Below are 27,636 nucleotides of genomic sequence, written 5' to 3'. Positions count from 1 at the left end.
AAAATGGCATGTATTATACGGCCTTTAGCATTGATTTTAGCCAATTTCCTCTTTTCCACTTTTCTCCATCATCACAACTGTGACCCATTCTCCCCCGTGTCCTCAGTGGACTGCCCAGATTGTACGTCAACATCATCGGCTAGAGCGCGTTTGTACAGGCCCGTCAAAGACTTCTTCGACCGACCTTTCATCATGAGTCCAACAAAGAAGTAAAGAAGCGGGTTGACGCAGCTGTTGAAGTACGCCACACCCTTAGCGGCGGGCAGCCAGTACTTGACCACCGGGCTTTTTCTGGCCACCATCCTGAGCATTAGCAGCCCGTGGTACGGAGCCCAGCACAGGAAGAAAGCGCCCACCAGCAAGGCCAACACACGCAAGGTACGCGACTTCCCAGAAAAGCGGGCGCGGCGGATGCCCACCCCAGCTAGGATGTAGCAGCACAGAATGACTAGGAAAGGCAGCACGAAGCCGCAAAGAAAACGAATGAAGTAGAGCACCATCCTGGCATCTTCGTCCTCTACCTCCTCCACGGTGCACTTGCTCAGGTTCTTGGAATCTGGGAAGACTTGCCGGTAGAAAAAGTACGGTGTGCTGAAGACCACCGACGCCGCCCACACACACACAGCCACCAAGCGGGCTTTGCACACCGTGCGGTGGGTCCGGGTAAACACGGGGAACCAGACGCAGAGGGCCCGATCCAGGCTGATGACGGCCATTATGAAAACGGAGCAAAACATGTTGCCGTACTTGAAGAAGCCGTTGAATTTGCAGATGAACAAGCCAAAGGGCCAGTGGTCCAGGAACAGTTTCTTGACCAGGGAGAAGATTCGGGTGAAGCAGAAGATTACGTCAGCTACGGCAAGGTTGACGAGCCACACATTGAGGACGGTTGGCTGAGGAGAACAGAGAAACAAAGAAGAATAAGAAAGTGGATGTAAAAATCATTCAAATGCATGCTGAAATGATTGAAAACCGGTGCCACTGTGTAAAGCAGAGATGTTTTAACAATGTCCTGCAGGCTAACTGTTGCCTGCGGCTTTTATTGGCCTGCAGCATGTTACGAAAATATCATTGAATATGGCACGCACAAGAAGCTTGAGTTCAGTCCATATTTTGTTGCACTTCTCAGCTTTAACACAAGATGGACCTAGTAACTTAAATAGGGTCTCTCCATTAGCTCGGGAGTGAAAACCTGACATGTAGAAAATTAGAAATCAATGTAGGGAACTGTAGAATTACAGTATAGAGGTACAGTGGGACAAATAAGTATTTAGTCAACCACCAATTGTGCAAGTTCTCCTACTTGAAAAGATTAAAGAGGCCTGTAATTGTCAACATGGGTAAACCTCAACCATGGGAGACAATGTGGAAAAAAAACAACAGAAAATCACATTGTTTGATTTTTAAAGAATTTATTTCCAAATTAGAGTGGAAAATAAGTATTTGGTCACCTACAAACAAGCAAGATTTCTGGCTGTCAAAGAGGTCTAACTTCTTCTAACGAGGTCTAACGAGGCTCCACTCGTTACCTGTATTCCACTCGTTACCTGTATTAATGGCACCTGTTTTAACTCATTATCGGTATAAAAGACACCTGTCCACAACCTCAGTCAGTCACACTCCAAACTCCACTATGGCCAAGACCAAAGAGCTGTCGAAGGACACCAGAGACAAAATTGTAGACCTGCACCAGGCTGGGAAGACTGAATCTGCAATAGGTAAAACGCTTGGTGTAAAGAAATCAACTGTGGGAGCAATTATTAGAAAATGGAAGACATACAAGACCACTGATAATTTCCCTCGATCTGAGGCTCAATGCAAGATCTCACCCCGTCACGTCAAAATGATAACAAGAACAGTGAGCAAAAATCCCAGAACCACACGGGGAGACCTACTGAATGACCTACAGAGGGCTGGAACCACAGTAACAAAGGCTACTATCAGTAACAAAAAGCGCCGCCAGGGACTCAAATCCTGCACTGCCAGACGTGTACCCCTGCTGAAGCCAGTACACGTTGAGGCCCATCTGCGGTTCGCTAGAGAGCATTTGGATGAGCCAGAAGAGGACTGGGAGAATGTGTTATGGTCAGATGAAACCAAAATAGAACTTTTTGGTAGAAACACAGGTTCTCTTGTTTGGAGGAAAAAGAATACTGAATTGCACCATACCCAATGTGAAGCATGGGGGTGGAAACATCATGCTTTGGGGCCGTTTTTCTGCAAAGGGACCAGGACGACTGATCTGTGTAAAGGAAAGAATGAATGGGGCCATGTATCGAGAGATTTTGAGTGAAAATCTTCCATCAGCAAGGGAATTAAAGATGAGACGTGGCTGGGTCTTTCAGCATGACAATGATCCCAAACACACAGCCAGGGCAACAAAGGAGTGGCTTCGTAAGAAGCATTTCAAGGTCCTGGATGGGCCTAGCCAGGCTCAAGGTCTCAACCCCATGGAAAATCTGCGGAGGGAGTTGAAAGTCCGTGTTGCCCAACGAAAGCCCCAAAACATCACTGCTTTAGAGGAGATCTGCATGGAGGAATGGGCCAAAATACCAGCAACAGTGTGTGAAAAGCTCGTGAAGAGTTACAGAAAACGTTTGGCCTCCGTTATTGCCAACAAAGGGTACATAACAAAGTATTGAGATGAACTTTTGGTATTGACCAAATACAGTGGTACCTCTACATACGAAGTTAATCCGTTCCAGGACCTTGTTTGTAAGTCGAAATGGTCGTATGTCGAGCAGGATTTTCCCATAGGAATACATTATAATTCCATTAATTCGTTCCACAGCCCAAAAACCTTCACTAAATCTTTAAAAAATACTGCTGGTACTATTACAAATGGCAATTACACATAGCAAAACAAATAAATTATAAATCAAAATCATAATAATAATAATAATAATAATTCCTGTATTAATGTAACAAATCGGGTTCTAATGTGGCGGACGTTTTTTGCTGACCCTGAACGCACCGCGGGGCTGACGTGCCAGAGACAGACCGGTGAGCTTGAGTTTCACTTTCACTTTGAATGTTTTCTTGAGAACACCGTCAATTGCGGCAGACAGAAGGTGTTTTTGTTTTGAATAAATTGTGAAATAAATGATAAAAACGTGGCGAAGTTGGCGATTTCTCTGGAGATGTTATCACAATAAGAATTGTCAGCTTAACTTATAAAGACTGGCGAACGATGGTCGGAGGAGGACCGTGGAGATGTATTGTTGAGCCATTTCACGGATGCCCACCCTACGCTCATATTTTTCTGTCATTTGCATCTTCATTAAGAAGGTAAGCGTCAACTTTTTCCTTGTTTCACCACCTGTACCAACCTTTTCTGAAACCAGTGTTGATTTGTCACACAAGAAAATCCGCCGTGCATTCGTCTGCGGTGCTGCCATTGTCGTCGTATTTCGAGCATGTCGTCGGATGTAGAAACAAATGGCGAGTCAAATTTTACGTCGGATGTCGAAAAGTTCGTGTGTCGAAGCGATCGTATGTAGAGGTACCACTGTACTTATTTTCCACCATGATTTGCAAATACATTATTTAAAAATCAAACAATGTGATTTTCTGGTTTATTTTCCACATTCTGTCTCTCATGGTTGAGGTTTACCCATGTTGACAATTACAGGCTTCTCGAATATTTTTAAGTGGGAGAACTTGCACAATTAGTGGTTGACTAAATACTTATTTGCCCCACTGTAGTTATGTATTAATAGAAAAATCAAGAAGGGAGTGGAAGATTGAAAACCAAAAAAATTCAATGCACCTTGAGCTTGAAACCTGCCACCCAGATCACAATGGAATTGCCCGGAATGCCGAGCAGGATGGTGAAGGCGTTGAGGACAACGGAGAGTGTGTCCATGTCTCCTCCTTTAGTTGCCTTGGTTGCTAGGACGCTATGCGAGGTGTTGAGGAAGAGGGATGACATTCTAACTGAGAAAGGGACAGAGACAGAGGGGATTTCAGTCATGGCAAGTAGGACTGCTGGTGATAACTGCTCTTTACCAAAACAACAACCTAAAGACATACAGTAACTCAGAACATTTGACACTTGTGATTTTGAAGAAAATTACTTAAAAAATTAAATTCAATCCAGTCAGTATGTTCACGCCAGATCCTGGAGTAGCTTGTTTGGTAACTCTTGAAGCCAGTTGAGTCACAGTGGGGCTGATCTGCTCTCTCAAGGACATCCACATATATGGGAAATTTAGACTTCAATTCAAAAAAGCTTCCTCCACACAAGAAGGCCAAGGCTGAGATTCCATCACTAAACCTCAAAGCTATCAGGCAGACGTGCTAACTACTTGGTCACGTCGTTGCGTGAGAAAAAAAACAACCGCTAGACCTCATTCAGAAGAAAAACCCGCCCAACTGTCTTATTACATCACAAGGATGTGTTACTTCCTTCTTCGGCGAAAAGTAAAGATGGTCAGCCTCCTCACATTTCTCTCAATCACAGGAGATTGTTCTTGAGAAATTATTATGACTCACTGTAATCTTGTATTACACATTTTTGGAGAGAGAATGTAAATCAGAGCAGTGGTCACTTTGATAGATAGCAAATGAAAGGCTATCCTTTCTTAACTTTCGGACAATTTGGATTTGGTTGGATTGTATTCCTGAATAATTCAAAGTTAGAGGAAATACAATATAACAGGATACGATTTTAGTGCTTAATGCTTTCATGCACGAGTAATGATTTTTTTGCCCCTCTGAATGTTTTTATATTTCATATAGGGCAGGGGTCTTAAACTTGCGGCTTAGGGCCCTATGGCGGCCAACGGGATAATATTTTGCAGCCCCCCATTTGACATACAATTGTTGTACAGTGATCCCTTGATAAATTGTGCTTCCAACTTCGCACCCTCGGTCTATCGCAGATTTAAAAAAAAAAAACAACAACAACAAAAACGAGGCAAGTGCCGGTATGATATTCTTAAGACGGTTATCACTGTTTAATGGTATTTCAATTACAGCTCTAAAATGTGTTCATTTGAGATATCTAGGTTTTTTTTTTTTTTTTAAAAAAGAAAAAAAGTTTTTTCATTGAACAGGATTTTTATTTTTCAAAATCAGCAAATTGGAAAATAAGTATAATATTAACCCTTTTACCTAATGTATCACATTTGATACACTTAGAATTTCATTATTTGAGACTGTAATTTAGAAATTTGAAATGTTTTTTTTTTTTTTTAAATGACGGATGCAAGTCAACACATGCAGGTTCCATGAGAAAAAAAAATCCGGATTTAGCCAGGCTTATAGATATTAGAGCGCTTATAACACATATTCATTTAGATTTTTCTTTTTTCACAAATTTGAAAAAAGTACCATTAGGACCTTATTTTTTTTAATTTTGGGATTCTCTGACAATTGCTTCATGTTGCGGGCTTTAAAAGGTTGGGTTAAGGGCGGCCGTGGCGCAGTTGGTAGCTGGAGTTGTCTTTGGACCATTGGTGTGTGAATGTGTGCGTGAACGGGTAAATGTGTGTTAATGTGAAGCTAAATGCGCTATATACAAATACTGTCCATTTAAGTTAAAAAAAATAAATTAGGGCTGTCAAAGTTATCAGGTTAACGGGCGGTAATTATTTTTTAAAATTAATCACGTTAAAATATTTGACGCAATTAACGCACATGCCCCGCTCAAACAGATTAAATGACAGCAGTGTAATGTCCACTTGTTACTTGTGTTTTTTGGAGTTTTGTCGCCCTCTGTTAGCGTTTGGGTGCGACTGATTTTATGGGTTTCAGCACCCATGAGCATTGTGTAATTATTGACATCAACAATGGTTGGCTACATGTTTATTTTTTGATTGAAAATTTTACAAATTTTATTAAAACGAAAACATTAAGAGGGGTTTTAATATAAAATTTCTATATCTTATACTAACATTTATCTTTTAAGAACTACAAGTCTTTCTATCCATGGATCACTTTAACAGAGTGTTAATAATGTTAATGCCATCTTGTTGATTTATTGTTACAATAAACAAATACAGTACTTATGTACCGTATGTTGAATGTATATATCCGTCATGTGTCTTATCTTTCCATTCCAACAATAATTGACAGAAAAATATTGCATATTTTATGGATGGTTTGAATTGCGATTAATTACGATTAATTAATTTTTAAGCTGTAATTAACTTGATTAAAAATTTTAATAGTTTGACAGCCCTAAAATACATTTTTAAAAAAACTAACACCTAACCCTAAATAAAATGAAAATAAATGCAGTCTTTTAGGTGAGTCTAAACCCACAGTCACAGCTCAACATTATTACCATCAGAACAAAAATAATTAGATTATTTTCCATAAAAAGCATGTGTGTATGACTCGTATCATGTTTACATTATACACTATATATATTATACACTCTAAAACCCTTAGCAAAAAGTATGGAATCACCAGGGACGAGCACTCACTTAGACATTTTATCACGTAGAACAAACTCAGATAAAAAGCTTGAAAAAAAATAATGAATTAGTTCAAAAGTGCAACTCTTTAGCACCCAGAAACACTAAAAGAAATGAATAAAGAAACATTGTGGTCGTCAGTAAATGTTGATTTTATAGAGCAAGTGCAGGGAAATGTATATGGAATCACTCAATTCTGAAGAAAAAAATATGGAATCATGAGAAACAAACAAAGAAATAACAATCAAAACACATCTCTAGTATTTAGTGGCACCACCTCTGGCTTTTATGACAGCTTGCGGTCTCTGAGGCATGGACTTGGTGAGTATTCTTTATCAATTTGGTGCCAACTCTCTTTGATTGCAGTTGCCAGATCATCCTTGCAGGTCGGAGCCTTGCTGTGGACCTTTTTGTTTTTTTTCAATTTCCACCACAGGTTATCAATAGGGTTGAGATCTTGACTATTTGCAGGCCATGACATTGACTGGGTGAGTCTTTCTCCAAGGAATGCTTTAACAGTTTTAGCTCTGTGGCATGATGCATTGTCATCTTGGACAATGACAAACATATTTTCAATTGAAGGGATAAGAAAGCTGTCTAAAATTTCAATGTAAACTTGTGCATTTATTGAAAATGTAACCACAGCCATCTCCCCAGTGCCTTTGCCTGACATGCAGCCTCGTATCATCAAAGACTAAGGGAATTTTGATGTTTTCTTCAGGCAGTCATCTTTGAAAACCTCGCTGGAACAGGACCAAACAGAAGTTACAGCATCATCACCTTGTCAAGAGTCAAGAATCTGCATTGGACAAGGTGTCAAGAGTCAAGATTCTGCATTGGACTTCAAACGGATTGGACGTCTATGGCTGTCTATGGCAACTCATTGGTTCATTTTGTGTCATTTGCTGTTGATTTTCAGTCACTTCCAGGTGATTTTGGGGCATTTCTGAGTCACATCCTGTTGATTTTGGGGCATTTCTGGGTTACTTCCTGTTGATTTTGGGTTACCAAACAGGAAGTGACCCGCAAATCTCCCCAAATGAAAAAACGGGCTCAAATTAACAGGAGGTAACCTGTAAATGCCCTAAAATGCACAGAAATTGGCCTGTAAATGGCTCGAAAATCGGAAAGACTGGCTGTGAATGCTCTGGTTTGGAATGATAGGAAAGGATTGGTCGTCTAGCGCCGTCAATGGCAGTCATTAAGTTAACAGGGACGCTATTCTAGTGGGAAGATTTTGGTAGCAAGTTGATGTTTTTTTTTGTTGTTTTTTTTAAACAGTGGCACTTTTTCAAAACGGTATTTCGATTCTTGGCAGAAGCATATCAATAACCTTTTGTGATACAAAGTATCATGATATAATGTATCACTATTTCGATATTTTGTCACATGCCTTGTATCAAGTATACTGTACACAACAAAGGCAATACGTACACTAGTGGCCAAACGTATTGGCACCCCGACAATTCTGTCAGATAATGATCAATTTCTCCCAGAAAATGCAGATTCTCGACTCTTGACGCCTTGTCCAATGCAGATTCTTGACTCTTGACACGGTGATGATGCTGGAAATTTTGTTTGGTGCTGTTCCAGTGAGATTTACAAAGATGACTGCCTGAAGAAAACATCAAAATTCCCTCAGTCCTTCATGATATGGGGCTGCATGTCAAGCAAAGGCACTGGGGAGATGGCTGTGGTTAAATCTTCAATAAATGCACAAGTTTACATTGAAATTTTAGACAGCTTTCTTTTCCCTTTAATTGAAAATATGTTTGTCATTTTCCAAGATGACAATGCATCATGCCATAGAGCTAAAACTCTTAAAGCATTTCTTGGAGAAAGACTCATCCAGTCAATGTCATGGCCTTCAAATAGCCCAGATCTCAACTCTATTAAAAACCTGTGGTGGAAATTGAAAAACGTGGTCCACAGCAAGGCTCCGACCTGCAAGGATGATCTGAAGAATACTCATCAAGTCCATGCCTCAGAGACTGCAAGCTGTCATAAAAGCCAGAAGTGGTGCAACTAAATACTAGAGATGTGTTTTGATTGTTATTTCTTTGTTTCTCATGATTCCATATTTTTTCCCTCAGAATGGAGTGATTCCATATATATTTCCCTGCACTTGCTCTATAAAAGTAACATTTACTGACCACCTAAATGTTTTTATTCATTTAGTGTTTGTGGATGCTAAAAGAGTTGCACTTTTGAACTAATACATTATTTTTTCAAGGTTTTTATCCGAGTTTGTCCTACATGACAAAATGTTTGAGTGAGTGCTCATCTGAGACTGGTGATTCCATACTTTTTGCTAGGGGTTGTATAAACATGAACACAATACCTGCATTATTTAAAAAACTAGGCGTGAAACACATTTTCCCCCAAAACTGACTCATCTATCATTTATATTTTTGCTCAATCAATCAATCAATCAATCAATTAAAAAAAACATAATATTCTGTACATTAAATTCCTTTAGCCAAAAATACAACTATTAGTTAGGTATTCACTATTGCATTTTTACACCATACTATACAGTACTGGTATGTAAAGCTATGACCGAAAGCAGTACTTCTTTCTACATGTACCCGTGCAATATTGACAACAACAACAAAAAGATTTGTACTTACTTTTCAATGGCACGAATCAGGTCGGCTGTCCACTCGATGGCGCAAAGACCAAATGAAGACACGCACACACAAACACACTTGATACTTCCCCTTTTGCGTCATGTGTGTAACACACACACACTGTAAACTAGTCAGCGCTGTAAATAAATTTACAAAGCAAATGACAAAATATTTTCCAGCACATGGCAGACAATTTTCCCCGGGTAGAAAAAGACATTTTCCAGCAAAAAACAGCGCTCGAGACATTTCCTTGAATTTACAATTTAGGGAAATCTTGCCTTGTCATATTGAGGTTAAATCTTCCCTTCCAGTGAGCGACATGTGTAATGTTTGTTGACATTTTTTTAATGCACAGGACTTGGTTCATCAACTGTTCTTCCATTTTAATACGTTTAGTACAGTTTGGCAAGGAAAAACCAACCCTTTCAACACCTTTGCGATGAACGAGAAGGTGTCAAAGTGTTCCTCGGTGGTCTGGAGTTATCACTCACTACTACTGCTAGATAATACCTTGGTTTCCTGTTAGACTCTTGCCACTTCCCCCAATGTTAGATCTTATCCTTGGGACAGATGTCGAAAATATGCCTAAGCGGTACTGTAAGGGGGTCACCGTCTAGATATCAGATAGAAACAAGTCACCAAAATATTTATGATAAACCACATGGAAAGGTTTACTAACAGTTCGTTTATTATCTCAGGAACGCTGGTAATACTTGACACGCGTATTTCATGCATACACATTCATATAAATACACACATGTACAATGAGAGCATGCAGGGTTTTACGTAATATAAATCAACGACCCTTCTGCAGACCCGGCTGCAGACTTTAAAGGGATCCTCTAATTTTAAGACAAGAAATTCTTAAAAGATAAATGTTAGTATGAGTTATAATAATTTGATATTAAAACCCCTCTTAATGTTTTTGTTTTAATAAAGTATGTAAAATTATTTTAAGTGATAGGTCGCCATTCTTGTTACGTCGCAGTGCGTGACGTCACTGGTCCCGTTGCCGAAATTCCAGCGTGTCACTCATTAGCTTTCCCAACATGTCGTCAGTTCTACCCTTCCTATTTGAACCAGATCTGAAAAGTGAAGAGCAGGACAGCACTGTCGGTCATTCACAAGGACGAGCTTCAGGGAAAAATGCGTGCAGCAAATACCTGATAAGACAAAAGTTGGGCAAAACTGGTGATGCGAGACTGTATGCTGTTTGGGATTCCGGTTGGGAGCAAGAGTGCATGCTGTTTGGAACTCCGGTTTTATTAGCAGATAGTCAAGGTAAGCATATTGCGTTTTCAAACTTATCCCAATATAATTATGTAGATTGTTAGCATCCAGAGCTGTTGTGTGCTTTACATACAGTACAGGCCAAAGAGCACACCTTGTGTAATCCATGTTTTGTACATTGTAACGCGTGGTAGCTAGGATATGTGTATAAAAGTACCAAAAAGGGGAGAAGCTTCCACTATGCACATTTATTCACAAAAAATAATATTTCCACCTTGACCACTCTTCACTCGGGAGCTCAGCAGTACGCAAACACGCGTTCCCTGATGAACTCCAACATTGTTGTGAGGTCCACGTCAAAGTCACTGTCGTCACTGTAGCGTGCCATAGCGCTTTAATTGTTTAGTATGATTTGGGGAAAACTCCCACGAAGAATAGTCAACATAAAACATAGCAATAGTAATCCAATTCCGCATTTTTTACTCACTCGAAGATCCAGGAATTAGACCGATCCCATGGCAATGTCGCAGCCGTGTCAGGCCGTCAATGCCACAAAATAGACTGATCCGAAAAGCTGCTGTGGGACCGACGAATAAAAAAAATGGACAGATCCGAAACCAATATTGCAGACGCGGTGGGACCGTCGGATCCAGAAAATAGACGGATCCCTTACTTGACTGAGGATCCAGGAAAAATGTTCGGGCGCCAGTTGTAACGCGTGGTGGGTAGGATACGTGCATACAGGGACCAAAAAGGGGGAGAAGCTTCCACTTATGCACATTTATTCACTAAAAATATATCCACTTTGACCACTCACTCCACTCCCCTTTTTTCCATTTGACTGGAAATTGCATTCAAAAGCAGCACATCGTGGCATTTTACTTCACGAGTTTAGGCAGCAATAAGCAATTGATGAACACGTTACACATTTGGAAAGATACCAATTACGTCATCACTGCAAGCCCGCAAACCATGGCGCCAACTAACGGTCAAAATATGGACTAAATATTATAAAACATTGCCATTGATTTAACATTTTATGTGTTTCTAACAACATATTTTAGTACAAGAGAACAATTGTGGTTTATTAAAGCCTACAGGTATTTAAGTTAGAGGATCACTTTAAAAGGCCTCTCGGTTCGGGTTAGCATGTCGGCTAGCTGTCACGCCTCCTGGTTTGTTTACGCTCTCCGAACCCGGGGCAGGGAAATGACAAAAGCCGTACCAACTCCGGTGGCATAAAATATCATTCGGGAGGTGCAAGAAGTTGACAGTTTTGACCATTATGGAGTAATTTTGCCATGTCGTACTGAATAAATGCATTTTTAATAGTTCATATTCCATTTAGCACAAGACTGTTATTTGTCATGACCTTACCATATTTAGCAATTGGGGAAAAATACTTAGATAAAAAGAATATCCTGTGAAAATATTGGAGTAGAGAGATTGAAACAATGACATTTTTCTGCTCTCTTCGTCACATTTTCCTCGTTCTGAATAATTCCCCCTCAATGGGCTGAATTCTAAATCAGATGAAATCGTGACCCTGCCAACGTCATCCTCCACCGAGGGACGCTGGAGCGCTATAATGACAGGCAGGGCTAAACGGCACATTAAAAGACTAATTTCTCGTCATCTGCGCTTTGCCAAATTGTTGTATATAGTCGAATCGTCTCAAAATATGATTTTAATTCACATAATAATGCTATTTAAGATTTTTTTTCTGCTGTCACAGGCACTTTAGGGAAGACTGAATAGTAATAAAGTAATGAATCCAGTTGTGGCTAAATAATAGCATATGACGGTTAGCAACAATGTGGCTCAGTGTGGCGAAACTCGTCAGCGCTGACGAGTTCGGTTAAAGGGGAGTTCAGGCCAGCAAGTGAAAGCCGGGCCAATGTTTATTCTGTATATTCTGGTGGCCTACATTTATTTTCCTCCTCAGACAAAACTTTTTGTCTCTTTTGTTGCTCTGGCATCACCCTCCTCAAAATTAATTTGTGCCGGTGAAAGCGATACAGACCCCCACAAGATATAAAAGAGGAGTCATTCAACTAGTTGTCAGTCGACATATTATCACAAATATTATGAAAATATTTTATAAAGGGACATTGACAGAAACACAATTTAAACAATCTGGTGTGCACCTGATAGTATTTGGTGCACACTAGAAACTATCTGGTGTGCACACCAGATAGTATGTGGTGCTCACTAGAAATTATCTGGTTGGTGCGCACCAGAAACAGTCTGGTGCACACCTGATAGTTCCCTTTTATAGGCCACAAACTGCAGTCGCGTTAAGACACCAGCAGTTTCGGCGTGCTAAAAATGATAATACAGGATTTAGTTGATCTTTAGTTCAGTCTTGGACTGTACTTGCACATCGTCACCATTACATTGTCTCGGAACGGCCTATAGTTTTTTCGTGCGCACAACATACAGTGGGGCAAATAAGTATTTAGTCAACCACTAATTGTGCAAGTTCTCCCACTTGAAAATATCAGAGAGGCCTGTAATTGTCAACATTGGTAAACCTCAACCATGAGAGACAGAATGAGGGGAAAAAAAACAGAAAATCACATTGTTTGATTTTTAAAGAATTTATTTCCAAATCATAGCGGAAAATAAGTATTTGGTCAATACCAAAAGTTCATCTCAATTCTTTGTTACGTACCCTTTGTTTGCAATAACTAAAGCCAAACGTTTTCTGTAACTCTTCACAAGCTTTTCACACACTGTTGCTTAGAGCAGGGAATCTTTGGGCACCTAACGATTCGATTACGATTACGAGGCTCCGATTCGATTGTTCAAAAGTACTCTCAGGCTAAACCAAACTACAATTTCAGTATCAAGTTAACATATAGCAGTAAACAAATATACAAAAATAACAGTAAATAAAAAACTCCAGTCCCCATTCTGTATCAGCAGCTTTAAACTACATTCAATTAATTTAATGTTGTGAATCAACCGTTAAAGTTGTTAAAATTGCTCCCGTTATTCCATAATTTCCCTTTTGTCTACTTTCAACATGTGAAAGTTTTAAAACTATTTTAAAGATAGATTCAAGTCAATATTTTTTCCGATTTAGGAGTATTTTAGATAAAAAGTTAATTAGGTTTGCTTGGAAGGTTCGCTACAACAGCCTTGCAGGGAAGTGTACTGCTTTAAGATGGCGGCCGTTTACTAACGCCCGCATCTAGCTTTTTGTAGATGTGCTGCTAACGCTACCGAATCTATATTGCACCTAGTCCTATATAAATGATATCTACCGTAACATTATGTGGATGTACTTTGTCGTAGCTTTTCGGCAGCAGTCAGGTATTTTGTTGTGTTTTTTTTTATCTCGTGACATGAGTTGAGCTAGAGCCGTGAGTTGAGCATTGGCATTACCCGAGGGGCCGGGTAATGAGAAGCATGATGTTTAGCTACTCTCGCTTCATTCCTCATTGCGTCCCGAAGACCGTGCGGCGCGCTGAGTGTGTTGTACTTCTAAGAATCGGAAATTTTGCAAACCTCTACTGTTGCTGGTATTTTGGCCCATTCCTCCATGCATATCTCCTCTAGAGCAGTGATGTTTTGGGGCTGTCGTTAGGCAACACGGACTTTCAACTCCCTCCACAGATTTTCTATGGGGTTGAGATCTGGAGACTGGCTAGGCCACTCCAGGACCTTGAAATGCTTCTTACGAAGCCAATCCTTTGTTGCCCTGGCTGTGTGTTTGGGATCATTGTCACGCTGAAAGACCCAGCCACGTCTCATCTTCAATGCCATTGCTGATGGGAGGAGATTTTCACTCAAAATCTCTCGATACATGGCCCCATTCATTCTTTCCTTTACACAGATCAGTCGTCCTGGTCCCTTCGCAGAAACACAGCCCTAGGCATGATGTTTCCACCCTCATGCTTCAAAGTGGGTATAGTGTTCTTCGGATGAAATTCAGTATTCTTTCTCTTCCAAACACAAGAACCTGTGTTTCTACCAAAAAGTTCTATTTTGGTTCGCTCTGACCATAACACATTCTCCCAGTCCTCTTCTGGATCATCCAAATGCTCTCTAGCGAACCGCAGACGGGCCTGGACGTGTACTTTCTTCAGCAGGGGGACACGTCTGGCAGTGCAGGATTTGAGTCCCTGGCGGCGCTTTGTATTACTGATAGTAGCCGTTGTTACTGTGGTCCCAGCTCTCTGTAGGTCATTCACTAGGTCACCACGTGTGGTTCTGGGATTTTTGCTCACCGTTCTTGTTATCATTTTGACACCACGGAGTGAGATCTTGCATGGAGCCCCAGATCGAGGGAGATTATCAGTGGTCTTGTATGTCTTCCATTTTCTAATAATTGCTCCCTCAGTTGATTTCTTTACACCAGGCGTTTTACCTACTGCAGATTCAGTCTTCCCAGCCTGGTGCAGGTCTACAATTTTGTCTCTGGTGTGCTTCGACAGCTCTTTGGTCTTGGCCATAGTGGAGTTTGGAGTGCGACTGACTGAGTTTGTGGACAGGTGTCTTTTATACCGATAATGAGTTAAAACAGGTGCCATTAATACAGGTAACGAGTGGAGCCTCGTTAGAAGAAGTTAGACCTCTTTGACAGCCAGAAATCTTGCTTGTTTGTAGGTGACCAAATACTTATTTTCCACTCTAATTTGGAAATAAATTCTTTAAAAATCAAACAATGTGAGTTTCTGTTTTTTTTCCACATTCTGTCTCTCATGGTTGAGGTTTACCCATGTTGACAATTACAGGTCCCTCTAATCTTTTCAAGTAGGAGAACTTGCACAACTGGTGGCTGACTAAATACTTATTTGCCCCACTGTAGTTTGTAGTGCGCACCAGATGGTTTAGAATCATTTTATTTCTGTCGATGTCCCTCTAGGTCACAGGTGTCAAACCGATTCCAGAAAGGGCCTAGTGGGTGCAGGTTTGCTTTCCAACCAATGAAGAGGACACCTTTTCACCAATTAGATCTTTTACATGTGTAATCAGTTAAACTTTGTCAGGTGCTGCTTGTTTCAGCAGGAAGTTCATTGGTTAAACTCTCTGCGTGTTATCGGTTAGAACAAAATCCAGCACCCACTAGGCCCTTTCTGGAATCTGTTTGACACCTGTGCTCTAGGTGCTCAGTAGATTGGATTATTGCAATGATGTATTTAAAGGTCTTAACAAAAAAATCAATCAGGATGCTGCAGCCAGTCCTTATAAATACAAAGAAACTGGACCATGTTACACTAAAATCATTACACTGGCTTCCTGTAAGCCAAAGGATAGACTATAAAATACTAGAAAACACTTACTAGCCTTGGATCAAAATACATGCTTGATTTATTTGACCCCAACGAGGCAATCGGATTGTACGACTTTTGCTTTTTATCAGTTTCTATTTCATGTTTGATTTTTAACTGCCTCACCCAATTTAACGTGACTTTTATCTATCCTTTTTTTGTTATTTCTAATTGTGTCTTGCGGATTTTTATGTGATGTGAACAGTGGTGGAATGCAACAAAGTAAAGGTCCATCGTTACTATCCTTAAGTACATTTTTTGTGTATTTGTACTTGAGTACAAATATGAAGTGGTACTTTTTACATTGACTTCATGACATTGTACAGCACATATCTGTACTTTTTACTTTTTTCAAATTGTCCCCTACGTTACACGCTACTTTCTTTTCCCTCATTATGACTTGATAGTTAAGTTTTCATGCCTCTGGCGCAATCGATAAGCCCCGTGCAACTATACCAGAATTGAGCACTTGAGAGAAACAACATGAGTACAAGCAAGATTAGGCAGGTGAACAAGATATTGATCAATAAAAAACAACAGTGAGAGCAGCGCACGCCTCCAGATGGGTGCTACACACTCTTGCAGAATAAGTATGGGGACGCAATTGAGAGTTGCTTTGCAATCTGACATTAAGCTAAATTTTGGTGTTTTTTTGAGTTTGTTAAGGTTCTGTTTACAGTGCTGTCAATCCTATTGCTTGTTTTTTTTTTTTCATTCTGCTCAGTCTTTAATACTTTATCCGCCACTGGATGTGAAGTATTTTAAATACCTTGTACTGATTCGTCTATCACCGTCAATGGCAGCCATAACTAGAATGTAGCCCATAATTTAAAGGAAAATTTCAAGAAAATGTACTTGTATTTATCCGTCAAGAAAGTAATAATCTCTGTTCTTTTGTTGGATTTTCATGAAATACATTTTCATCAAAACGCTAACCTGGTTTTGGTATCTCTTGCCATTTTCTTCTCATTAAAATCAGATTTAGGGTTTTTGTTAGGACATTTTTGGGAGTTGCATTAAACATTTTTAGTACCTATCAGACTTTGGACACCCCTTAAAGCGGAAGTTCAGAATTTTTGACGTTAGCCTTAATCTTTGAGTTAGCAGGGGTTTAACTAGTCGGGGGAGTAGTTTTAAACAAATTCCGAGGAGTTTGTTACCATTAGTAAAGATACACGATAATATCGGTCGCCGATAATTATCGGCCGATAATGGCAATTATGACGTCACACAGATAATCCAGATAATAAAAAATTCAACCGATAATGCAATCCGATAATTATATACTTGATTTAGCCTCAAAATGTGCACAACCGAAGAATTCAGCACGCCGCCTCCTCAACCCCTCCCCTCTCTGAAGCCCCTGAGGGAGGAGAGGTTGAGGAGTCAATAATGCATTCAGTATGTAAAATGACGAGCGGTCAGATGACTTTGTAACGCTGCCTTTATTTTCGGCTTAACAAAACTCAGGCACAAAACAACACGCACGGAGATGCGAGCTCCAACTCCTTCCAAATAGTACTGCCGTGTATCAGTTTAGCTGCTGTAAAGCAAATGTCGTGAGTGCCGCATATGTAAACAAAGCGCTGCAGAATGGGTACATGACATCTCGCTCTTTTGAGTTAATCATTTTCACAGTGTGCAACAAAGCATATAACATTAGCAATCACTTTTCAAATTAATCTAACTTATTTGTCTGCTCAATTACAGTCACAGTAGATAATCAAAACTTATTGGCACTTATTAACACTTATCAATTTAAATATGCACATTCCTGTTGTAATGAAATAACAATAATATTCTGTAGCCACAAATATTATTCAAAATCTTTTCTTCTTCCAAGTTTTTTTCTTAGGATTAAGTATAATAATGTATTGCTTAAAATAAAGCTGTTATTTTCAGCTAGCTATTTTTCTTCCAAGAAATCTTTAAGCACTGGCAGATAATTTCACTTATTTCCAATAGATTTACACTTAAAACTGACTAGTTTTAAGGAGGTGTGTTTTGCAGTGTATTAATGTTATATATGTTAGGAATGGCTTACTTTTAAAGGCATTTTTGTGGAATTTAGGTATTTACTCTGTAATTGTTGCCAAAAGTTTACCATTACACAATGTCAGACAATCTGTCATTGTTTAGATGTTGTGGTTGAACAAGATGACTTGTTCATATTTTATGTTGAAAAAAAGAGCAATAAATTATATTTTTGCACAGTAATATTTCCTTTTGTGTATACTTTAAAATTTTACATAAATCTTTCAATAGAATTATCGGCTTGACATTATCGGTTATCGGTTGAAAAATGTATTATCGTGCATCACTAATCATTAGTCAATGGTCCTGTCTTAGCACGTCAATAAAAAAATATTAACAGATCTAACATAGTCAAATAAATTCAAAGTGTAAATCATTGTTCAAAATACCCATGCGGCCAAAAATTCATTTCGTTCTTTTTTTTAGATGCATAATAAGACCACATTCACATCCACACACATGCTGCATTCAAGGAAGGTGGGAAATCGGACTTATCCCACTCGGACGGTACCAGTTGCGACCTCCAAGCGTTCCAAGCAAATGTAAACAGCAAGATGGCTGATTGCTACATGTTGTTTTTTAATTTTGGCCATCAAAAGACATTTTGGCCTCCAGTAAACTGGTCATCTCGTAAGCAATCAAAATAGTGGAGGAAGAACAACGGCTAAGGAGAATAGCACACACTATGAACTGCCTTCTTTAGTGATACTATCGACGGTCTGCTTTTCGACGGGCAACGTCATTTTGTCGAGTGACGTCAGATTGAAGTCAGGGTACCCCCCAATGCCCCCCCCAGACATGTGTGCATGTGTTGTTTTTTATCGGCATGCTAAGATGGGACCATTGACTCGCTCTAGCTTAGCCACTCTGGAGCCCTGTAACTAACAAAATAACTAAAAAACTGCATGGACTTTGTTGAAATCAACTCCACCGATTAATTAAAGCCCCGCTAACTCGAAGATTAAGCCTAATATAAAAAATTCTAACCTTCCGCTATAAGACTAATTATAGTTATTATGCACAGAATTTCTCCAACAAGTAGGGGTGCACGATATCCATTTTTTAAAACCGATACCGATATCGATAACTTCCTGCTCCTCAAGGCCGATACCGATAAGATAACCGATAATTAGGGTTGTTCCGATCATGTTTTTTTGCTCCCGATCCTGATCGTTTTAGTTTGAGTATCTGCAGATCCCGATATTTCCCGATCTGAGCGCTTTTTTTTTTGCTCCCGATTCAATTCCAATCATTCCCGAAAAATTTCCCGATCATATACATTTTGGCAATGCATTAAGAAAAAAATGAATAAAACTCAGACGAATATATACATTCAACATACAGTACATAAGTACTGTATTTGTTTATTATGACAATAAATCCTCAAGATGGCATTTACAGTGGGGAGAACAAGTATTTGATACACTGCCAATGGGAAAACCCATTGGCAGTGTATCAAATACTTGTTCTCCCCACTGTACATTATTAACATTCTTTCTGTGAGAGGGATCCACGGATAGGAAGACTTGTAATTCTTAAAGGATAAATGTAACTTTGTATATTGTGACTAAATATTGCCATCTAGTGTATTTGTTGAGCTTTCAGTAAATGATACTGTAGCCATTTAACTGTTCTGCCCAAATGCATGATGGGAAGTGCAACCATGACTGTGCATAGTGGTACCAATTGATATATCTTCTCTGCGTGGGGAAATAACATAGGATGTTAAGAAAAAGATCAATTACTACCTTTCTTCCCCACATTGCTTCCCATGATATTTCTAATCGTAGGGAGAGGGATTGTAAGGCTTTAGCCGATTAAAAAAGGCTCGAAAGGCTGCAAAATTCACTCTACTCAGTTTACGCTGCCTTTTTGATATATATATATATATATATATATATATATATATGTAAAATGGCGCCATTACAGATTGAACGCTACAATGCGTGAGTGGGTCGTGCAGCGCATGCGTTAATTGCGTTAAGTATTTTAACGTGATAAATTTTTTTTTTTATTAATTACCGCCGTTAACGGGATCAATTTGATAACCCTACCTTAAGCCTAAACTAAAGAGTCTGGATGAGTGTAACATATTATGTCTGTAACGTTAAATACAATTAGAAAACGATTTAATTAATAAATATATATATATATATACATATATTAAAAAAAGGCATGTCCGATATTTTTTTGCCGATTCCAATACTTTGAAAATGACGTGATCTCTACCGATAATATATATATAATTTTTAAATGTATATTCACATGGTTTTTTGAACACGTGTAGGCCAAAAATACTTGTGGTGGATTCAGCATAGACTTGCCTTTGACCGAACCAGAATTTTCATGATGACATGAACATTATTATAATAAACAAAACAAAGACAAGAACAGTTTTGACTTCAAATTAAGTGCCCATATTTATTTTTTTAAATAAATAAATTTTGAGTAAATCACAACCAATTAGTCAGTATCATTGACGATGTGTTCCCCTGAACAATGAGCACTGAACTAAAACAAACATAAACCCAACACGTATTGTGCTTTGTCAGCAGATAAAATATTTGGTGCGAGAGGACTTTTGTGGTCTTGGTCCATTAAACAACTCAAACGCACACATCCAAATCCACCGACACCATGCCAAAAAAATTATATATTACCGGTTCTCTTAATAATGTTATTGGATTTATTGTGATGACGTCATAATTCCTAATATCAGACCGATAATTATCGTGCACCTCTACCAACAAGGAAGAATATTAGTGAAATAGTTCTATTAAGTTCACTTAGTGGTGCTGTTCTCACCAACACACTTGTGCTTTTTCACCTGGAACTTGAAGGGAAAGCGCTTATCACACACACTGCAGTTGAAGGGTTTCTCTCCCGTGTGGCGGCGCTTGTGCTTGCCCAGCGTGGAGCTGTCGCTGAAGCTAGTGTTGCAAATAGAACAGGTGAAGGGTTTTTCCCCCGTGTGCGTCCGCGTGTGTTTGATCAGATCACCGTTGGAGTAAAAGCGCTTGCCGCAAAAAAGGCAGGGGAACGGCTTGACGCCCGTGTGAATTTGGGAGTGTTTGACTAAATGCGAGCGGTGGAAAAATCGCTTGCCGCAAACGGAGCAGCTGAAAGGTTTTTCTCCCGTGTGGATCCTCATGTGGGAGTGCAATCGGTCCCTGGTGGCGAACATTTTGCTGCAAATGGTGCAGTGAAAGGGTTTGTCCCCTGTGTGGACGCTCAAGTGGCGGGATAAATGGACCCGTTGGTTGAAGGTTTTGCAGCAAAACGAGCAGACGAAAGTTTTCCCGCTCGGGAGTCGCTCATGTCGGGTGCAGTTTAAACCCGATAGAGCGCCGGCGGCTGCCATTAGGTCGGCCGTGGCCTTTGGGTAGGGGTGGTCCGAAGGAAGTCGAGAGCGCTTGACCGGAGGTGAACGCTGGTGAGGTCGGGTTCCGTCGGCCAACCGAGTCTGAGTTTTATCGTCGACTTCGCTCTTCACAATGACGCGCATCACTTGGAACTTGGCGACCCGCTCCTCTTCTCGCTCGGCCTCGCGACTGCTAGACACGCAGAGCTCTTCCTCTTCCACTTTGATGTTGGGGGGCTCTGGCTCCTTCTGTTCCATCCTGGAGCGCCGCTCCTACTGCCCAGCAGCAAGCTCTAAAGAAAACAAAATGGCAAATTTAATGCTACGTTTATGTTCTCAGCAGCCAATTTTGCTTAAACCTGTAGTGGGATTACAGCCATCTCAGGTATGTGCTTCCAAGATCAATAGTTATTAGGGGTGCATGATATCCATTTTTTGAAACCGATATCGATAACTTCCTGCTCCTCAAAGCCGATACCGATGTTGATGCCCGATAATAAATATATAATTTTTTAAAATGTATATTCATATATATATATATTGTATATTGTTTTTGAACACCTGGAGGTTTAAAAAAAATAATGGCGGATTCAACATAGATTTGTCTTTGATCTCAACATAATTTTCATAATGACATGAACATTATTATAATGAACAAAACAAAGACAAGAACAGTCTTGACTTCAAATAAAGTGCCAATATTTATTTTTTCAAATAAATATAATTTGAGTCAATCACAATCAATTAGTCAATATAATTGAAGATGTGTTTCCTGAACAATGAGCACTGAACTAAAACATAAACCCAACAGGTATTGTGCTTTGTCATCGGATAAAAATATTTGGTGCTACGGGAGACTGTTGTGGTCTTGGTCCATGAAACAACTTTCTTAACCTGGGAGACAGGTTAGGACAGCAAGCCTATCAATAACCAAAAGGCCTCTCAATAACTTACTAACTTATAACTAACACTGTAAACATTAGATAGTAAGGTTTATCACTCATTCCTCATAACAAAAATATGGTAGAACAAAAAGGATTAATGGCTTGCCTTATAATAATCAATATAAACGGCAGTGAGTGAACCCATATTCAATAAAGTATGAGGTTTATTCTCTGCATAGTATAAAATCCTACCAAGCATGCTGACAGGACTAACATTACACGACAACTATTATATGTATGTATAGCGTAGCACACTAGCTTGAGCTACTAGCCTTAAGCATTGGCTGACTTCTATAACACAACAACTTATGAAGTTCTGTACATATGACCCTTCACCACTGAAGTAAACATATATTGCACATCCATATGTTATAGTAAACATAAATATTTACATATATTTCCAAGGCGGAAACGTAAGTAACAGAAAGCATTCACGATTGTCAATGCTAACGCTAGACACAGCACTGTGTAAAGTGAATGAGTTTGTGGGCCAAATTATAGATGCAGCGAATTATTCTGACCGGCAGGTGGGAGCAATGCCCCGCAAATGGCCAACTGATTTCCCAGCCAGTGAGCACAGTTCATACTGTATTACTGGTCCTATTAATTATTTTATTGGATTTATTGGGATGACGTCATAATTTGTATTATCGGACCGATAATTATCGGACCAATAATTATCGTACACCAGTAATAGTTATGTTAAGAAAAGTGCTGCAACGATTAAACGATTAACTTGAGTACCGTATTGGCCCGAATATAAGACGGCCCTGATTATAAGACGACCCCCTCTTTTTCAAGACTCAAGTTTGAAAAAAGACTTTTTGAACACCAAATTAATTTTTAACAGTACATCCGAAACAAATGATTATAACAATATATTTGAGAGAAAAAGAATGTTATTTTGCCTCATTCAAATCTTAATATCTGAACATTTAAATATGTAAACTAAAGTGCAATCACATTCGTAAATGAATGGCTTCTGGTTTTTCAAATGTAAATAAACCAATCTCTTGTGATAAAACAACAAAATTGCGATAACTGCATTAACCATCAAAGTTAAGTTTGACTGTAGTCTTGAAACAAATCTGAAAAAGGAAAAACATTGCAATAAAAAATTGCAAACTGGAGAGAAGCTGAGATCTGTCATGACAGAACATCGCTTCAATGATATCTGGCGCCATCTAGCGTCGTGAATGGGGAGAGTAGCTGAGCTCTGTCATGACAGAACATCGCCTCAATGATAACTGGCGCCATCTAGCGTCATGAATGGGTATAATGTCTAGACCGCGAATAAGACGACCTCCTCTTTTTCAGTCTTATTTCAATGCAAAAAACACCGTCTTATATTCAGGCCAATAAGGTAATTCGGTTAGATAAAAGCTTCGAATCAAATTTTGCTGCTTCGAAGACTCGTTTAATTAGAGAGAAAAAATTGAAAGTCTTTGCATTTAGTTTGATTGATATGAGATGATATACCACCCTCTAGTGGCAACAGTGAATATGACAAGTCGTCGAACATGGCTGAATCTATCTGCTCCCTGTTAAAACCAACATAAGATAAGTTTTTGTTTAAGTTCATGTTTGTTTATGAATTCGTTATTTAGTTTAGAAGTATATTTAGCATATTTAGTTTTTTTGTGGGAATAGGTGTTTGAATGATTTGTTAACAGCTTTGTAAAAAAAAAAAAACAATAAATAAATAAATCGTTTACGCATTTACCCTCGCTGACTTTTGCTATGCTATGCAAGTTAACCAGTTGTTCTTTTGTTGTACTTAGATATTTTTTATACTGTTTGAGGCTAAGCTCAGGTATTTTAATTGTTTTTAAATGCATTTATTTGGGGTGACCAAACGTCCTCTTTTGCCCGGACATGTCTACTTTTCACATCCTGTCTGTGGCGTCTGTCAGGGTTTTATAAATTCATGAATAAGTCAGGTTTTCATTATTTTTCACGGGACCAATTAGTGTGTTGAAATTGACTGACACTTTGCACAGAATACTACGGTACTGTGCTGCCAATGACGTTTCCCAGAGAGCCTGCCCAGTTTTTTCTGATCAATTCGTATCTAATCAAATCCTCATGTACCCAAAAGAGTAATTGAGTCGAAAATACCTTTAGTCTACTTTGGATACAAATTTGCGCATGTGTGCGCAGTCACAAACTGGCTTTATCATGACGTTAACTGTCAATTGTCATGCACAAACAAACCTTTGTCACGACAGGAGCTCACAAGCTACAGGTACATTTGCTTTGCGCTTGATTTTGCTTCGGCTACTGGCGTTCGCTAATAGGGTAGCTACCAATGAGCTAAATTGTGCTAGGCAAATAGTAGGCATTATGGCAAATGTAGTTTTGAACTGCTTCGTTTGGAAACATGCTGGTTGAACCGTTTGTGAGTTTATTTAGGTTAGTGAGTGCAATTTAGAACATTGAATAACAATTGAGAGGGAATAACAATTTGTCAACGACAACTGTCGTGATAGTAATTTATAAAAATGCTTAGTTGGCACATAGCCTACTGGGTGTGTGTGTGTGGTACTGGACTAAATTTCCATGGGTCTGCATTATATACAGGGGTGCACATAATTTTTTTGCCCAGGTTCTCAGAGGAGGACCTGGAGATGTGACTTGGTCCTCATTGAGCTTGAGAGCCGACCCCCCTGATGCGATAAATTTATGACAAGCTTTACTTAGAGAAATTAACCTTAATTAATTATATTAACAATTAATGCTTGATTAACATCAACTGGCACAACAAAATTGCCATTACTTCGAAGTGAAATGTAAAGAAATAAGAAGCACCAATTCAAAATAAAGGGCATTATGCGGCTCCCACATTAACTCCAAGCCTTTTTAAAAGTGGGATATCCTCCTCATAAGACCTCATTGAACGTGCATGTTTAGCTTTGTAAAATGCGAGCAAAAACACGTTTGTAAGTGCATGTCGCTGTTCATTACCTTTATTCCGCCACTTGTCCATAGGGCGAGTGGGGTCCTGTTTGACATCGATAGTTTGCTTAATTGCCACATGCTCTCTGTTTTTTTCGTGCTTTTCAAAGTTTGGATGGCTGAAATTCTTTGACCCTACATAAAATGCGCTGCTCTTATCGGCGACATTGGGATTCTCACGGCACATTTTGTACCGCATTTCCGTGCGAGCATCATTTGCTTCTAGCCATGGTACCTCCTGTAGCCACTTTTCAGCAAAAGTCCTTTTTTTCGATAGCTCCGGTGACGTCTCTGTCGTCTGTCTGTCTTTTGACGGGGGTGGGGGAACACGGAAGTAATTTAGTGATGGCCAAATGAAGCCTCATGAAACAATGAAGCTTTGCAGCCAATTGGTTTGCACATGTAGCAAAGCTTCATGGTGCTTCATTTACCCTATGGCGCCATCAAGTGGTCTAGAAGCCCAAGAGGTCAACATTGTTAAGAATTCAATGGCTATTTGTTTAAGACAAAGATATGAATGTGCTTGTGTTAGTAATTTAGTATGTGAACAAAATACAACAAGTGCTAAGGGTAATTTGTTATTCATTTTTATTTAGAAATAATAGCTTTCCCACAGTGGCTGGCTTTAAACAGTTTCTTTTTTTGGGGAAAATATTTCACCAGCTTTAGAAAATATTCTTTCACAAGGCACAAATGAAGCTGGGGTGCAGAGAAATGTGAGTGCCAGTTTATATAAATTTGGGTAGGTATTCTTTTGTGCCTCCCAGTACACTAATGGATTGTTCATTCTGTTAATGTTTGGTTCAGATAGGTACACACACACACTCACATTTATATTAAAGTAGTTTTTCTCCCTTACCTTATTGAAAGCAATCAAATCAAAATGTTCCCATACAGGGGAGGATCGCTCTTTTCGCGCAGGTTCCATCGCACGCAAAGGACAAGGCTCGAAAAAAGATTGCACTGGTTGCACTGTTGCGCACAGATGTAACAAGTACAGGAGCCCGAAATCCACAAAATGTGAGATAACAGGCGATCGCCATTGCGTTTTGCAACCAATTTATACCGTAGTCTGTCCTGTTTTTGCAATGTGCGCCAAACGTTGGATCACTTCCGAAGCACTCACGAGATTTAGCCGGCCGCCGGCCACCGGCCGCCGGCGAGGCTTCCCATGTCATCATTTCCGGGTTTTGCCGAAATGAAGCGAGCCTCGCTACAAGCTTCGTGGAAACCCCCCTCCCATTACTCGACACAAGCTTCGGAACCTCGGCTCATTTCGTCCCATCACTAAAGTATTTACTCAGTGTGGCCTGCCTCTTCAAAATTTTGAGAAGTTATTTTCTCGTGTCCGCTGCAAATACAGTGGTCAGCCATCGGTACGCAAAAGCGTATGGATGCCGTTGAGGGCCAGCGCATTTGTCTACGTCCAGTACGCATGCACGCATGCGGACCACTTATGTGCACCCCTGATTATATATATCTTTTTTTATCATTATTTAATTTTTTTAATTTCTTTTTTTTTCTTTTTCCGCATTTCTATTGTTTGTTTATGTTTTAGTAATAATAAAGCCTGCTGAGTAACCTCTGAGAATTTGAATTGTTCTTTGGTTATTTACTATAAGGCAATATATATATATATATATATATTTTTTTTAACATATAAAACTGAATTTTTCTATCCTGACGGAGGAGGCACACTTTAAATATATTAGAGTGATTTAGGCACCCTTGAGTAAACTTCGAGTAAAATAAAGTATCTCGAGGCCGGGCCGGGAGTTGGAAATCAAAATATGGTCATCATAATTTATTGCTCTTGTCTAATTAAAGTCCAATTCTACATCGTTTCGGGTACATACATTCGGGTATTTTATTGTGTATTTGCATTTAATGCTCTTTTGAAAGCCAAAAATACATATTGCAAGCATAAACACTAGTTTATTTGTTTTACATCTCGTAAAATGTATTCCGCAACGCATCAAATGTTCATAATCCGATTACTCGATTATTCAAAGTAACTAAACGATAGACTAATAGATGACTTAAATAATCGGTAGCTGCAGCCCTAGTTAAGAATTATGGTAACCTAAATCAGGATTGATTTCTCAATTGTTTTTAAAACCTTACAGACACCATCAGAAATTATACATTGCTGTCCAGTGTAGTGACCACTGTCCCTTAAAGGTTAATATATGCAATCTGATGGCTTGCTTTATTGTGTTAGGTTGTTTTTAAAAATAATACATTATTAATTCATTCACTGGAACAGACAGTCACAGACATCAATGAGAAATCCAATGGGAAAATAAGTCAATATTATTCTTTCTCATTCGGTCTATTGTTCGACAGTTCCTTCTCGTGTTCTGTCAACGTTCTCTCAAGCACCACCATATCCCCTCAATAAATTTTAAATTAATTAATTAATTACGTTTTAAATAGCCAGATCTCCAAGCTTTCGGAATTTACACATTTTTAGGCTGTCCTGATTTAGCATACGTCCCTTTGTTTGTAGCTAGCACGCTGCAGCTAATTTAAACAACGCCAAGCTTGCCGCGATGTTCAGCACGACAAAAACAAACTGCGTTGCTAGTGCAGTTGTTAAATATAACATAGTGCAGTTGTTAAGTATAACATAAATCAAGGAAGGTGAAATAGAAAAAGACGTGATTCATGGGGGGAAAACAGACTTTTACACTCACAGTTGCTTAGCGACGTGACGCTAACTTCCGCCTTTTTCTTCTTCGATGGTGCTACTCGGATGATCGCGTCCTATTGGCGACATCA

The 27,636-nt window shown here is 39.3% G+C and overlaps 2 protein-coding genes across 3 annotated transcripts; both read right to left on the bottom strand.

The window, feature by feature from the left end:
* Positions 1-12,860, bottom strand: LOC130910490 (C3a anaphylatoxin chemotactic receptor-like). 2 transcript variants are annotated; one of them, XM_057827849.1, is made up of 3 exons: positions 9,053-12,860; positions 3,770-3,932; positions 1-893 (listed from the first exon to the last, which is right to left on the bottom strand). In XM_057827849.1, the coding sequence occupies exons 2-3, from the start codon at positions 3,929-3,931 to the stop codon at positions 72-74; spliced, it is 984 nt and encodes a 327-aa protein (XP_057683832.1). In that variant the 5' UTR covers position 3,932; positions 9,053-12,860; the 3' UTR covers positions 1-71. The 2 variants fall into 2 exon arrangements, with proteins under 2 accessions (XP_057683832.1, XP_057683831.1); XM_057827848.1 differs by having other exon boundaries at positions 3,770-3,936; positions 9,053-12,858.
* Positions 12,861-19,686: 6,826 nt separating this feature from the next.
* Positions 19,687-27,636, bottom strand: LOC130910491 (gastrula zinc finger protein XlCGF71.1-like). The gene is made up of 2 exons (XM_057827850.1): positions 27,552-27,636; positions 19,687-21,249 (listed from the first exon to the last, which is right to left on the bottom strand). The coding sequence occupies exon 2, from the start codon at positions 21,212-21,214 to the stop codon at positions 20,378-20,380; it is 837 nt and encodes a 278-aa protein (XP_057683833.1). The 5' UTR covers positions 21,215-21,249; positions 27,552-27,636; the 3' UTR covers positions 19,687-20,377.

Source organism: Corythoichthys intestinalis, chromosome 22, assembly GCF_030265065.1.
Source record: "Corythoichthys intestinalis isolate RoL2023-P3 chromosome 22, ASM3026506v1, whole genome shotgun sequence".
In the NCBI taxonomy this organism is placed as follows: Eukaryota; Metazoa; Chordata; class Actinopteri; order Syngnathiformes; family Syngnathidae; genus Corythoichthys; species Corythoichthys intestinalis.
This window is presented reverse-complemented; position numbering and strand designations above follow the sequence as displayed.

Bases quoted from the DNA above. Each gene is read 5' to 3' on its own strand.
- LOC130910490 (XM_057827849.1), bottom strand. From the start codon at position 3,931: ATGTCATCCCTCTTCCTCAACACCTCGCATAGCGTCCTAGCAACCAAG. The intron at 894-3,769 runs GTGCATTGAATT...TGTTCTCCTCAG, and splicing joins TGGCAGGTTTCAAGCTCAAG to CCAACCGTCCTCAATGTGTG.
- LOC130910491 (XM_057827850.1), bottom strand. From the start codon at position 21,214: ATGGAACAGAAGGAGCCAGAGCCCCCCAACATCAAAGTGGAAGAGGAA.